General features: G+C 39.8%; 1 protein-coding gene across 3 annotated transcripts in view; it reads right to left on the bottom strand.

Moving 5' to 3' along the window:
• MAP3K20 (mitogen-activated protein kinase kinase kinase 20) overlaps positions 1 to 15661 on the bottom strand; it is a 95496-nt gene that overhangs the window by 58235 nt on the left and 21600 nt on the right. For all 3 annotated transcript variants that reach the window (XM_069781447.1, XM_069781448.1, XM_069781446.1), the window contains exons 3-4: positions 4775 to 4862; positions 390 to 491 (exon numbers count right to left, since the gene is read on the bottom strand). In XM_069781447.1, coding sequence (XP_069637548.1) covers positions 390 to 491; positions 4775 to 4862 — 190 coding nt within the window. The remainder of the gene's footprint in view (positions 1 to 389; positions 492 to 4774; positions 4863 to 15661) is intronic.

Raw genomic sequence — 15661 nt, 5'->3', positions numbered from 1 at the left:
TATGAAGAATCTCAGTATGTTTGCTGAGAATAAGCCCTTAGCTTCCTTAAACGTCCCAATTCAAATCAAATGTAAGGATAATTATGCACTTTACCTCATAATTACTCTACATCAGCAAAATTATCCTCTTGGGACTCAGGGGCAAACCAGAAGTAAAACTGGCTCATAGAAGCCATTTTCACTCCAGAAATTATTTCAGATTCATAATAACCAAGGAACACATTAAAAAGCACAGTGAATGGGGTTTGCTTTTTTTATGTTTGTTTGGCTTTTTTTACAATTTGAATAGGAAAGTATAGGAAGGCATTCCTGACTTCATAAGGAAAGCATCTCCAGCTGTACACTTTGCTGGCTGTGTACGATAGTAATGCACTACTCATCTTGCTTACCTTTAGCTATGTCAGTTGCCCAGGTCATGATATGATCCATATCCATCTCTTCACTTTTGTTGCTATTAATGTAATCAAACAGTGAGCCAGCAGAAGCATACTCTGTTAACAAACAACAACAAACTCACTCACATGACTTTTTAAAACATTGCACCTAAACTGAAAGACCTGATGGAAACTGCCAGTTCCAGAAAGCAGTCAACCTCTGCCTTAATGACAAAGAATTTGAGTCCAGCAGCTAATATTGTTTGTAACGTAGTAGAAGAGTGGTAGTTTGTTCTGATTATCCCACCACAGACATAATCTACTGCTAAGGGGGAAGAGGAAAAAAAAAAGTAAAATCATATATAACAACAGGCATTAAAATGAAAAGGCATTAGAAAGGTCTGGTGTCAAGACAGCTAAGGCAAAGCAGTTCAAATTCCAGAGTAAAAGGTTCTGGATGCTCCTTGTTTAGAATCAACAGACCTTTTTCTTAACTTCTCTCAGCTACACCTACAGGAACCCACAGCAGGATTATACAGGTACAAACAAGGGCTTTTTTGGCCCATTGGTGTTTGCAAATGTGGCAGATGGAATCCAGTCCAACTGTCAGAGTTCGTGGGTCTGAGAGCTGGAGTAACAAGCTAGTTACACCTACACACATTTAGGTGTGAAACTGGAGACAATTGAAACCTCCATAGCGCCACTTTTATATAACTTCAAATTCTTACATATTTAAACAGTGCATTTGCTGCTCCTGATCAGAAAAGCAGTTAACGGATGAGTTATTGTTTCCAAAGACAGAGGATATTCCCCAATGGTAAGCAGTACTGCGTACAAATGATGCCGCATAACAAAGGATTTTTTCTAATTCATTTTTTTTTAAGTAAAAGCAGATGTTAAATATATAACATTCTGTTAGGAAGAAAGGGTTTGTTAGTAGAAAGGGAAATTAAAATTTTCTTTTCCTATTTCCCCATGGAGGAACAGAGTAGCAGATCAAATCATTTGTTCATGAAAAAAAATGTAAGGATGAAACTAGAGGTCTAACCCTGAGGTAAGCAGGCCAGATTTCCATGTGCTACAGGTCATGTTCAGCAGTCTAAAGGCTGTAGCTCCTCTGCTTAGTATTTATTAAGTAAGCTTTATGTTTATTTAGTATTCATTCATGTTTCAGTGAAAACACAACACGACATTTGTGAATTGAAGCAGCCGATAGATTTTCTTCTATCTGGTTGCCAAGACAGAGTGCGCACATGTCACCCAGTGTAGCCCAAGTAACACAAAGACCAGGGGGATGCAAGAAGCAACTTCAAGCCTTTCGTCCCTCTCTCCCAAGGCTATTCAGTGTGCTTCTTGGGCAGAATTTAAAACCTACTTACACAACTCCCAAAATCTTCATACCTAAGGTGGCAAACCAGCTGGTATACAATTGAAATGCTTAATTTCAGCCACTTCAAAGCAGCCACAAGATCATTCCCTCTAAGACTACATCAAATATATGTGAATTGTTGTTAATAATAATATTAATCAATGAATGACACATGACAGGCTAAGTGCATAAAAAATAAACATTGCTCCTCATCAAGGAAATCAAAACCACTGGGAGACTGCTGCATGGGGAAGGAAACTCTGGGACGAGACTGAATCTGCAGCCTAGAACATGGTAGGCCATATGAGAATATACCAGCACTAAATGAAAGGAAAGAGGGAAAAAATAGGAAGTCCCTTGAAAGTAAACACTCAAGTGGCAAGTTAGTTTTGGGTCATTACTGCAGGACCTCCCGCTGAAAGGAGTCTCTGCAGGAGACACAAGTGTTGCTTCTGATGTCACCGAAAGAGGAGTAAGCCGCTGACCTGCACATTTCCTCAATTAAAACATAAGCTTTTTTTACCCATGATGTCATCATCTGTCTTATAAATGGATTCTTCAGGAATAGGCTGGCTGCATGCTTTGCATGCCTTTACAATGCATAATTTGATCCACCAGGGTCAGGGACAACTCAGCTCCCTGAGCCCTTTGCCACTCTGTGAACGGAGGCATGCAAGCTTCAATCAACAAAGCTCGATCCTTTAGTATTGCTTCTACATATTTATTGTGCCACAGGTTTTTACTAGAAGCTTATGGATTTGGAAATCATATCGCGAGCATAATTTTCTGTCAATAACGGAAAAGAGGTATTTGCTTTAGAAAGAAAAGCTCTGAATGCCTGACGGGACCCAGTCTGTGATGGGCTGTGGGATACACCATATGTTTCTGTGCGGATGGGGAGCACAAGCTCTGAGAACCTTTTGGGAGGAGGCAGCTGTGGTCAAAAACCAGATCTGAAAGCTAGGCATTGAGACTGCTGTTGACAGAGACAGCCAGTGACATCTAGAATGATGTGATCCATGTTAGCAGCTCTCCGGGTGGGATGATCGGTTATCACACTAACATACATCCCAGCAGGAAAACGTGTTTTGACTGCAGATGTAGCCTTTCTCAGAGAACTCTTTTGACAATCCCACGTAAGACGTTACGTGCAGCTACTGCTTGGTACATGCCAACGCTTGGCTGAATGCCCTCATCTCCATCACTCTGAGGAAACATTAGCTTCTCAGGATTTACTCTTGTTTGGGATTTTCCCTTATAAGAAGTGGATCTGACTAAACACAGGGTTAAGTCTGCAACACTGAAGGCCATCCAGAAGATCACGGAGTGAAAATCCCTCTAAAAAATATTTCAAGCACAGTTAACATTTCTCAGTAGCTATTCTTTCATTTGAAGATGGTGTGGGGAAATGGAGCCTTGTTTCCCTTCCAACCCATGGGACGCCAGTCTCCTTGGAAGTTGCAGGGAGAACCAATGCAGTTTGTTAAAAAAAGCTTTTTTCTTTAGCCAGGATGGAATCAGAACTCCCTAAGTAACAAAGTGATTGGACTACATAGTGTAGTCTCTTTTTCACAGATGGTTAGAGTCCCCATGCCCAATGACATAATGAACTACTTTAGCGGCTGTCTGTCCTGTGACTGGCAAGCAGGTCAAATGTCCTCTGAACACTGACCTTTTGTGAGATCAAACTGAGGACTTTCTGATCCAGACATCATCCTGAGTTGCTGATTACACATCTCCTTTGTTACTCAGCTTGCTGATTTACACTTATTACTTATGTTATAAATTACAGTAAAATTACATTACTGGATTTATTAACTTGCTGTTATTTTCATTGCTTCAAGAAGGTATTCAAGTTCCTGTCTATATGCTATCACCAGTGCATCCTCTGAGTGGCGTAGACTGGTCAACAACCATGCGCCTCTGGAATACTCACAGCAACACCATAACCTCCAGTAGGCAGATACTCCTGTAAGCAAAGCTCCCCTATCTCAGATGCGCTCCCACCGGATTACACTGCCATCTACTGTGATAATCAGACATCTAAGAGACAGGTAGAAATAACTGAATTTTCACAGGTTCTGTCCACCATCTGAGAACCAATAAAAACCTGAAGGGCAGTGTTTCATCAAACTGCTATTAAACTGTGCCACCATGCAAAGACTACTCTTCGCATCAAGCTCTTTGAAGTGTTACAAACGTGCCAAAACATGCCTCCTAATCCACGCTTTCATGGTTTTTACCTCTCCAAACATTTGTTTCAGCAGACTGGAGATTTCTTTGCTTTGGGTTTATTTTCTACTACTATTTTACCTACTTTCTCCCATACAGAAAAGGGAGAAATTACATTACCTGTAATGTAATTTTTTATCTTGACCAACTCCCAAGATAAGGGAAGGAAGCTTAAAGTGGTGATAGGAAAAAATCCCCCAAAACCCAACAAACCAACAAAATCACAAAACCCAACCTCCACATAATTCTAGGAGTGCCAGAATGAATGAAACCTAGGTTTCACACCTAGGTGAATAAACGGAATTGTCTTATGGGGTCTAATAAACCCTTGACTCTATTTCAAATTCTTTCCACGGCTGGGAAGTTCCCAGTGCAGATTCTCCTGTTTTCAATACAGGCAGAATTCATGCTGCAGCTCTGCTCTGAGCACACTCTCAGCCTTCCCTTTTCACAGAACTTGCCAGAACTCTGTATCATGAAAACCTCTACTTCTGTCACACATCAGTTAAAATGGAAAAGCAATTCACAGAACAGAGTGAAAGTTTCATTTTAACGGAGTGCTGAGTTTGTGCATTAAGAACGTCACAGGCTCCGACTGCCTCTGTGCTGCTACCAGCCATGCCCCCAGCCTAGTTCCTACCTCCAGCACTCCCATTTACATTGAGGCAGGTGGTGCTGAGCACTCTAACATTCAAAGAAGGCCAGAACAATTAGCAAAACACTGAAATTGGGTAAAGCTAATACCTTGTAACACTGGAGTTTTACAGAATCAAGACAAAGGTCAGACAAAAATCCTTACCTGTAACTATGCCATAATTTGGAGGTTCAATGACAGCTCCGTAGAACTGAATGATGTTTTTGTGACTGAGCACACTGAGTATTTCTGCCTGTTGAAAACAAGCAAACAAAACTGTTAGACAATTAGGAATGGGGCATTTGCTATAGTAGTTTAGTTTATACCCAAGCGGGTATACACATATGTGTAACATATATAAATACACAGATATCTAGGAAAGACTGTCCACAAATGCTTGGCATTTGAAAACCTCATGAGGGAGTTTGGCAGGTGAATGCTTAGTATGTTTGGTGAAAAAAAAAAATATTTTTTTTCAGACTATTCTTTCATGGCCAAGGCACAGATGTAGAAGCTAAGTCTTTGGAAAAACTGAAGGCCTTGGAAAACTTTGTTCAAAGAAAGATCTGGGATTTTTGGCAGAGTTGCAGCAGTCCTATCCAGAATTTGTGTTTATGCACAAAGTACTATGGGTTCAGTGAGTCCAGCACTTTAGGCTGTTAGAGCATACCATGCACACAGAGCTCCATCCAATGTTTACTGGAAACGTGGAGTTTCCAGGCATGCGCTGTGGAGTCTGATTGAATACACAGAGCAAGTATGCTTGAGATTGCCAAATAGCCAGCAGTACAGTTGAAACTGCTCCTCAGAGCAGGCTGCAGATGTTTGGAAACTCTGGGTAAATATACAAAACCTTCAAATTCCACTTGAACAATGCTTCTAAGTTTGAAAGAGACTGAGGAAATGAGAACGTATCCACACAAATTAAGGCATATAGTCCCTATGATTTTTGCAAGAAAAGAAGGTCAGATGTCTCATTCAAGGTCTCTCAACAGTTTCACCTCTGTAGTATATTAAAATAAATATTCAAGAGATTTTATACATGTTTTTACAGAAATATATGTATTATACAAATACAGAGATATGCTATTATATATTTTTCTCTACAGCAATGCATTACTTTAAGACTTTGAGATTATGTTAACTCTAAACCAGCCAACAGCATCTAGTAAGAACAAAATCACAATTAATTCCTCTGAACTTATCGAAAGTATCTGATCTGACAGATCCCTTCTTGGATCCCTTGACTAGCTGTAGGAGTGTTGCTGTTCACTTGCAGGTGAGTCTTCCCACAGTTGCTTAGATAGTTGCCACTTAAATTATTTTGTAGCCTTGTAGATTCACCGAAAACAGGAATACTATAGCAGCTTTGATGCAGAAAACCATGGTACATCAGGTAGTGCTATTGTAATAAATGTAGACATAGTGAAACAGTCATTTTTTTGGCCTGTGTTTTATTGCTGGTACGATGATACACGTGCGTGACTGCATTATTACAAAGGTGTCGGCTCAATTTTTTGCTATTGTTGTTTAAAACCTTTTCTGAGTAACTTCAACACAGTTTTGAGATAAGACCTTTATCTTTAGGTAATGCACTGACATTTACACATATTCAATTAAATCTTTAACTATAGCTTTGAACTTAACTTGGGTTCCACTAGTTCTTCATGCTGCTTAGCCTGCTCAGCAAGGGAAACAGTGTTACCATGAAGTTAGTCATCTTTTTTCACAATACCAGAAAAGTAATTTTTTAAATGTATGCTGTTTTCAGCAAATCATACTGCAGACTGACTTACCTACAAGTCCACAAAATAATTTAATTGGCAGCTATCTAAGCACATGTTGGAAGACTCACCTGCAGCAGCACTCCTACAGCCAGTCAAAGGATCTGAGAAGGAACCCATAGATCAACAAGGGATCTGTTGGCAGAAGGAGCTCTGCCCTCCAGCTGCAGCCCCACCAGCCTCCCAAGGCAGGGGACTCGCAGCAGCAGCACTGCCCGTTTCATGAGCTGTACCTCCTACCTGCTTCAGTAGCCTGGAGGATGCAGATGACAGCCTAGTCATTCAAAACTCCACCTCCACGGCCTAGCAAATGCAAGACCCCTACACTTCAAAAGCTTCTGTACTGTATCTTCTTTAGGAAATATTAAACTGGGGAATGTCCTCTAATTCCTACCAGCGTTACTACTGGATAACCAGGAGACCTAATACTCCTTGACTGCCTATCTGAATATTGTTAGAAATGAGACAGGAATACCAGGCCACAAACAACATTAGACAAAACTACCTAGACCATCTTTTCTTGAACACCTTGGTCAAGAGGAGTGGAATAAAACTATCTTCTGGTACAGTACTTAAAAATCCATGTCTTCAAAGCACTGTGCACACCACCTGCTGATGTTTACAATACATGCACCTCAACAGGCCATTAGAATTAAATTGACTGGTCTCACATTTAACTTTCCCATGGCATAATGTATTTAGACCCTGGCTATAGAAGTAGTACTAGATGAATCGTTTTAAAGAATGATTAAAAATGCCACATGATGAACATATCCAAGTGCCATAGCTCCCAATTCCACTGCAGCAATGTGCAGAACCCAGTGACTGTCCTCCATCTCACACAAGATGCTGCTGGATCCTGTAAAAGCCCACCAGAGTCACTGGACAACAGGAAGGGCCACACTGCAGCCACCAGCAAAACCCTGGCCTACCAATCACCCAGTGCTACCGTGAAATGGACAACAAGCAGGATAGGAGCACCGGGCCAAGAAGACGAGTCCTTCGCTGCCACGGGCATACAGACACACAGTGCTTTTATTATTTGGAGATTCGAAAATAATTATTTTCTAAGATTATCTTATTTACGGTATATTACACACCAAGATTGCATTCCAGGAGTATGAAGAAATGCTGTGTCAACCATGGCTAATACCCTCATCTTCACATTGATGTTCATACTCTAAACTGGGATTTAACAAACACCAAAGCAAGCTTCCATCTAAGAATAAGGAAAGGCATCTTACCAATTGCCCACAGATATCCCATATTAAGAACCTGGGGGCGGGGGGGGAGGGAATTGCCAACTCTTTCTAAGGACCATTAGTTCTGAAAAAAAATCCTTTCTAAACACTTTTAATCACTCTGCTGTTGTTAGCGCTAGCAATTCTAGACTATTCCTTTCAAGTTTTGCTCTTTTCAGTTGCTATAGACCAGCTGTGAACTCTATTAGCCAATTTAAAGACACTTATTCCTTACAGTGAGAACCAGATGCAAGTCAATCCACATCTTTGAAGCTTTTGTACTTTTTTTGACAAGAAGGTGCCATATTTCAATGAAAGACTGACTTTCAGATAGCAAATTACAAAGTGGTGGTTAAAGACTGGTATTTCAAAGGTCTCTTAGACACTTACAAGAATATTTAGAATCACCTTTAAGCATCAAACTCATACTTAAATCCAAAATGCCTAAAAGCTTGGAAGAAAATCCTGCCATGCATCTGTCTGCCTAAAGGCCACTGAAGAAGCCAGCCCTCACTGGCTTGGGCATGACATGCTCACTTCCGTCGGTAAAGTTGCTATCTATCTTACGCAACCTAAATGAGCATCAATTTCCTTCCTAAAGCCATGGTGATGACAAGTAACAAGTCTTCAGTTATTTCATTATATTACTTTTTTGTGTGAAAGACAGATTTTTTTTATTTTTTTTTTAAATGTTGGATCAAAGCAGAACTAGAAGGAGCTCAGCTGAAGGAAAGGCACAACCCAAACACGTAAATACAAACTCCTTGGACATAACATAGAGACACAAGCAGGCACACAAGGCGACTGCAGTGGAGTTGAGTATTACGTTTAGTCCCATGATAAGCTTAGTCACAGCCTGGTACTGATCATCAAACCATGCTAAAAACCATTCACCCCATACTTACACCACAGGTATGGGTAAAATTATGTCCCTCTCTCGAGTCCTGCTGAAAGGAATTACAGACTAGATGACATTTCTTGAAGGCAAAGGGATTCAGAAGTCTAAACAAACCTAATCCACTGTTTACATAATTCAACCACTATCATGAAATCCAAGGTCAGAGCAAATTACACTAAAAACATTTTAATTTAATTCTCACTTACTGGCTCCTGTGGCGTTACTGTAAATCAAACCCAATTCATAAGACAACTACAGTGTAAGACTTACGAACTCAGGTAATCCCTCAGTGTACAAACTAATTGCATCCTATCAACCATGGTCTACATCACAGTGCTTAACGGCTAATTTGTTTTTATGCCTGTTTAATCTCCGGTTATTGGCAAATGTGAAAATGTCAATTACATCATCTATGACTGACATCACCCTACAGCTGCCTCTAGACCTGCTAGGGCTGCTCTTAACCTTCTAGTACAAACAACTATGCATGAATACTCATATCCTCAGTATTTTCAGCAGGTAAACCCAGGGTCCTCCTCTACGCCTTGTCTGTTCAGCAATTGCTGAACAGACACCACTGACATAGATTTTGAGCGTGGCCAGCAGCAGATGAGGGGACGAAGCAAGCTACCTGGACAGCGTGGTCTCGTTACGAGCAGCACAAGCCTCAGCTCACTGGGATGACACAAGTCCTACCTCGCTTTTGCTCTGTCCACTGCCAGTGCAAAAAGAGCAGCAAACGCAGCATAGCCCTGAGGAGATCTTCAAGGTCAGCGCTGACTGCAGATGTAGGCAACGGCCACCTGATGCTGAGCTGGCATTACTCAGGAACGCAGACAGGCCCTACCATCAGATCTTTAATTGTAGCTGCAACGGCAGTAAGGATGTGGACGGAGGCACTTTGCATACAGCTGTGTTGTTGCCTGCCAGCTACTCATACCAGCCGCAGCTGCTCTTGTTAGAGCTCCCTATCCCAAGGCAGCTAAAGTTAGCAAAGACCAAACAACTCAGCATATTTTAGTTACTCTGGTCCTCCTTGGAAATACGTTAGAAAGTTGTTACGCTCACACTTGCAGTCAAGAGAAGTGATCCAAGGGTTTGGGCTAGCCGCCTACTCCAGCAACACAGCTGGATCTGCAAAAGAACATCTGTCCACAGAGTTTTTTCAGTATCAAAAGACTTTTTTTCTTGGGTCTGGGCAAACTAGGCCCACAGCAACTTAACCACCATTTCTTCCAGGTCCCTTTGGAGCCACTGGACAGAGAGGACAAAGTACAGCCGGCCATCCTTCCACCCTGGTCTGAGGATGCTGGTTTAGGATTAACAGAGGAAATAGCTGCAGCCCCTTGTGAGACCATCAGGTCAGCCAGCAGCCAACCGACTCTCCTGTTAATAAACCAGTTAATTGCACAGCAAGAGGCACCTTCTCTCCATGCAAAATTACAGGGTTAGACATGGTTAGCTACTTAATGAATCTGATTAATACAACTTCCTTAACTGCCTTCTAATATTTATTATTACATTATGCAACAGTTTGGTTATTTACTTTTCCAAAGAAATGCTTGCCATGTTTATTAAGGAGATATTTAGACACACTTAAGGCAGCTTTGAAAAGACATTTTTTCCTAAGTCTCATAGCATTTTAAAGGCTTTGACCTTTGTCATGTTCTTGGGAGAGTTGCAACTTCGCTACTCTCAGGGGGTTTTATAGTCTAATAAAAGGGCAGCTGCAAGAGGCCAGCTGATGTTTTATTAAAATCGTTCTATTTACTGACAATCACATACAAAAAGGATAATAGAATGCTAACACAAATCAACCCCAAACCTTTATTTCCAGATTCCTGCTCAAAAATACATTCAGTCTGTGTCCATTTTCATGTCTCAGGAATGATCTCCTGTGAATTCACTGATGTCTAATAAGGTATGATGTCTCTAATACATTAGTTTCTCTAGGTAAATGAGCCCAAATCATTTTACAGATGCAATACTAAGACAATGAGCATCTAAAGCTACAGTTCCACTACAAAACACTAGTGAAATATGCATCTTAAAATCCTACAGGCTTATGTTTTTTTAATGTAATGCTGACAAATCATTAAGCCAAAAAACTGCATATTTTTCACAAGATATTTTTATGTTTTACATGCTTGAACATAAATATTATACAGCCTCATGATGATTCTTTTTAAAGCACATTAAGGTTTTGATAGAAGCCAGAAATTACCCACAGCAGATAATTTTTACTATTTCATTGTTTCTGTCTTTTCGAAAGTGAAAACTGAATACAATTCTTAATAAGCAGGATATAGAAACAGTTCATGTAATTTAGCTCTTTCTGGATTATTATCATGCCATAGTCTTAGACACCTAATGTTCTATCATTGCTAACAAATGTTCCTCTCGATATGCAACAAATAAAGGGATACAAAAAGAATTTTAGAAATATAAAACTACTAAGAATTTTACAGCAGGGATGTTATGCAAGTATTACAGTTTTTAATATTAGAAAGAAAAACCAAGCAGATACAAAATAAAAATTTAGGACTCTGCCTAGTGTTTTGTCTATTCTCATAAATTTTTGTAAGGAAAAAGAAAAAAAGGTCTTGTGCTTTGTGGTCCCCAAGAAGAAAGCTATTAATAAGCAAAGAACAGTGATTATCTACTGACAATGTTTGTTAAACCAATTAAACTGTCTTTGATATTAACAAAGCAAGAGGAAAACCACACGAACATAGCAAAGTCAAAGAATCCTCAGTGAGATTTTCTAACTGCAAATAAGCACAGAGTTACCACATGCTTTGACAAGTGCTGTGGACACCCTCCCAGCACAAATGTGTTACCATCCCTTTCAAAGGCAATCATAGTTCTTAAGACTATGGCTGCGTATCACTAAAGCTGTGTGAGTTTGGGGTTCTTTTTCAGTACTCATTTAGAGGATCACTTTCTATAGCCCATTAACAAGTTAAAACTCTGTCAGCATTTGTTATGTCTTAGAAGACAGCCATATATTCAGTGTTTCAGGGATACTATTTCGCAAACCACACAGAGAAGAAGGGTTAAATTACATTCTCAGATTGATGCCACCAGCACTTCTGCAAACAACAGAATTAAATTCTCATAAGTACATCTACAATGACATACAAAACATGTATTTAAAAGCATTTTGATTGAGCAAATGTTTCAAAGCATCAAATTTGCATCCAAAATTATTACACTCTTACAAATCCCAGCAATTAAAAGTGGAAATATAAAGGAAACTAATAAATTCCCAGTTATATAATCATCTTATCATTAGTTTAAACCCATTGTTTTGTATCACCACACAATTCTCATTTTTATAAATCCTGTGGTAGAAACACACTTTAAATACCTTGTATTGAGTTTTAGGTTTAAATCTTGAAGAAAGAAGAAAAAAAGCACATTACCAAGATACTGCAACTGTCATAATGTACCGCGCTGAAGGAACACGGACGTAAATTTATTACGTGCTGTTACAGGTTCACCCCATCTTATGTAATTTACTTTAAAATACTTCATTTGCACCATGCAATAGCAAATGTGTATGGCATTTTTGGAGGTAAGGAACACCACAGGACATGTTAGTAGTAAAATATATTGGATATTGGCCCTTTTAAAAGAAAACTGAGTTTTATAATCTCCTATAACTTTTTACAGCAACCTTTGCACGTAACTTGGCAGTTTTAAGGATAATTTGAAGGCTATGGGATTAGGAGCACTATCTAGTGAATTCAGAACATCCCTGTCAAAACACTGCAAAGGCTTGCTGAGCTCATGGAAAGCAGGTTGGTCTCTCCAAAAATCACAGGGAGATCTGTCCTTGTGATGTGGCAGCACACCTCCTGCCTTACGCAGAAAGAGGCAGTTAGATCAAGCTACCTGGCTCGATCCTGCCACTGACGTACATCAGGCCAGCACAATAACCACATGGAGCCCACCCAGCAGTAACCAAGCAATTGCAGGATCATGGTGTTGGTGTTCCTCATGATGGGAGTTAAAAACTTGCTATCAATGACAGAAGAGGCTGTTAACAGAAGCTGCAGCATTTAGGATAAAACTAAGCAAGGGCACTTTCTGCAGAAAATCCTTACAGAAGGTTTAATAAGCTTGAAAGTGACATTTTGAGTTACAACCACACTGCCAGTTACTAAAAAAAAAAACAAACCAAAACAAACCAAACCAAAACAAACTACAAACCACAAAGATCATGGACAAATAACTCATTTTCACACAGATTTCAACTAGAAATCCACAACGTCCAAACATATCTCACAGGAGTGTTACATTTTGCATCATACAGCTTGAGATTGTATCAGCATTTAGTATTAAGGTACCTGATAAAGGGAGATCTGCCAAGAACAAGAAGAGTAGTTTGGATTTCACTAGTGTTATTCACAGTTAGTAAACCCTTTCAAAACGTGCATAAACTACGTATTTGTAATGGTGTAAAAGTGTAGAAATGAGCAATGTCTTGCATTATAAATACTTCATTCAGGCAGATTTAGAGTAAGAAACTGCCTCCAGCTGCAAAGCAATACCAGCAACAGAATAGAAACAATAGATGAGTGGACTAAAGAGCAGGTTTGAAATACCTGAGCTCCCAGAGAGCAGTTTCTTTTCAGCAATCATCATTTCTCTTCTCAATATTGGGAAATTTTCCCATTTACTCACAATCATTTTGAACGCAAATCTGCTTTGACTATAGAGTACACCAACAAAACCCACAACATCTCTAAAATGCAAGGGAATAACAAAATGTGAAACTTTGTGACTCCCTGCTCGCTCCACAGGTGAGCAGGTATCATGGCTAATATGCAAGACCTGAATCTTCCCAGACCCAACAAATGGAAAAATGTCCAAGGAGATTACTTCTGAGATCGAAGTCACTGTAAGTCTCATGAGCACCTTGTTGGAAAGACATTTGGTACCACAGTGATGGGCAAAACCAATCCCCTCTCAAGGAGTCTCTTGCAGTACTTAGGAGCGACAGAAGAGAAAACGATATCAAAGAAATGGTATCTGGAGAAAGGCCATGTTCACACGTATCCAGCCAGAGCAGTGATTTTTCCGAGGTCTGCAGAGTATTAGCAAGGAATCTGGATAAGATAACTTAGAAGAGTAAGTCTAATCATAGTGGCTTTTACTGAACAATTAGCACAGACTCCAGAGACAGCAGCAGCTATACTCATGGATCCTGATCCACTCGTCTAAAGCAGCTATGATCTCAAACTTGATAATGAAAACTGCAATTTAACCAAGGAAAAAAAATCATGTTCTTGATGAGCACTCACTTTAAGCCTGTCTTAGAGTAGATAAACCCAACCTACTGTAGCTAATGATAGGAACAGCACTTGATGGGGATCCCTCTTAGGAATCCCAGTGATTGTTATAATTCCAGAAAATGTTCCTCAACCAGACAGGCTGAGCCCACCCTCATGAAAACAGCACATCACAAAATGTGTTACCTCCCTGTTATACATTAACAGCAACTGCTGGGGAACCATGTGGGGTTTTGCTTTCCACACGGGCTGTCAGAGCTCTTTAGAAGGCTCTCCCCAGTTATCACTCAAAAATGACCTGCCCCTGCAGAAAAACAAAGAATCATTCCCTACCCAGAGACCACCTACTTTAAAAAGACAAAAAACTTTCAGCACAGAAATTCTGGCTGTGACCATCTGGCATAAGAGAAAGGAAAGAAAGTAGCTGCCAACTACAGACCACCTTCTGCTGAAGTGTCTGAGAGTCCTCTGCGGATCAGAAGCATTTTTCATGCCACACCTATGCCATAGCACAAACTCACAAAATCTGGGGTGTTCAAGAAAATGAGCTGTCACTATAATCTGAATCTCTGACTGCTGTGCATTATCTGAATGACACACATCATGGTTTTATGTGCAACTGTCCAAATCTGCTTGCAGTTTTGGTTTTACCATGTACTAGTGATGTATCATCTTCTTTCCTGAATCCAGAGCAGCAAGCTGTCTCTGTGATTTACCACGTCTTCTTTCTCTTTACCACGACTTAAGCAGTAAGTATCCTCTCTCTGGTTACAGCCAGACCTTCCTTTCACCTTGCTGAGGCTGGCAAGAACATAAGCAAGAGCACAGGACTCCACCAAAATCTGACTTGTACCTTCTCCAACTAAGTATGACTGCCCTTCAGCCAGGACCATGCCATCAAACAATAGCCAGAACAACAGACTTCACAGCAGCTCACTGGCTATGTCCACACTACCACATAGACCACTACAGACCAGAGTCTCCACTCCCAACAAAACTAAAGTTTCAGGACATAAATTCCTTACCCACTTTACAGAAAAGTTACTCTTCTTTATCTAAGATTGAAAACTGTATTTTAGTTAGAAACTTGGCTCAAATGCTACCCCTACTGGGTAGCAATGGTCAAAAAATGAAACTAGACAAAACTTCTGAAATTTCAAGTTTTTACCTTTATGCAAAATGGATCCACTGTTTATTATTTCTTGGAATTCTTCAAGCTACCTTCATGGTAGCTCAATCTTTTTCCATTAAGACTGAAATAATTAAAAAAAAACCCCAATGTCCAAGGCAAAAAATTTAGAGGAAGACTAGCAATATTTTAAAATTGGTTTTAGTGTCATGAAAACACATTTATTAGTATTACTGTACTATGTATGTCTGACATGTAACTTCGGCTTTTCCCCTACTTCTCTTTGATTAATTTCTGTACACAGAACTCCTTATCTTACCTAGACTTCTTTATAGCTATCTGCTTACACAGATATGTCAATAACAACTATTTCATTTCTAATCTTTGTTATTAAAAACCCTTATTTTCAGAAAAGAAAACTTTTTTTAAATTATGTTGACATCATATCTATTAAGAATACAAGCTGTCAGCCTCAAAATAAATTGTTTAAAAAAGCAGTAACTTGAATACCAGTATCTCTGAACTCTGTAGAAATTGGAAATCTAGAAGAACCTATCTAGAAGAGTGATAGAGACTAATTACAGAGTGACCTGGTATCCTGTGAAGGCAGTAGCTTTGAGTTTCACGAACAGCAGACTTAAAAGGAGCAGGAACTAGCGGGTTTTGTACCACCACAGGATACCAAATTAAGCCAAAAGTCTTT

The sequence above is a fragment of the Haliaeetus albicilla genome, chromosome 4, assembly GCF_947461875.1.
Source record: "Haliaeetus albicilla chromosome 4, bHalAlb1.1, whole genome shotgun sequence".
Lineage (NCBI taxonomy): Eukaryota > Metazoa > Chordata > Aves > Accipitriformes > Accipitridae > Haliaeetus > Haliaeetus albicilla.
This window is presented reverse-complemented; position numbering and strand designations above follow the sequence as displayed.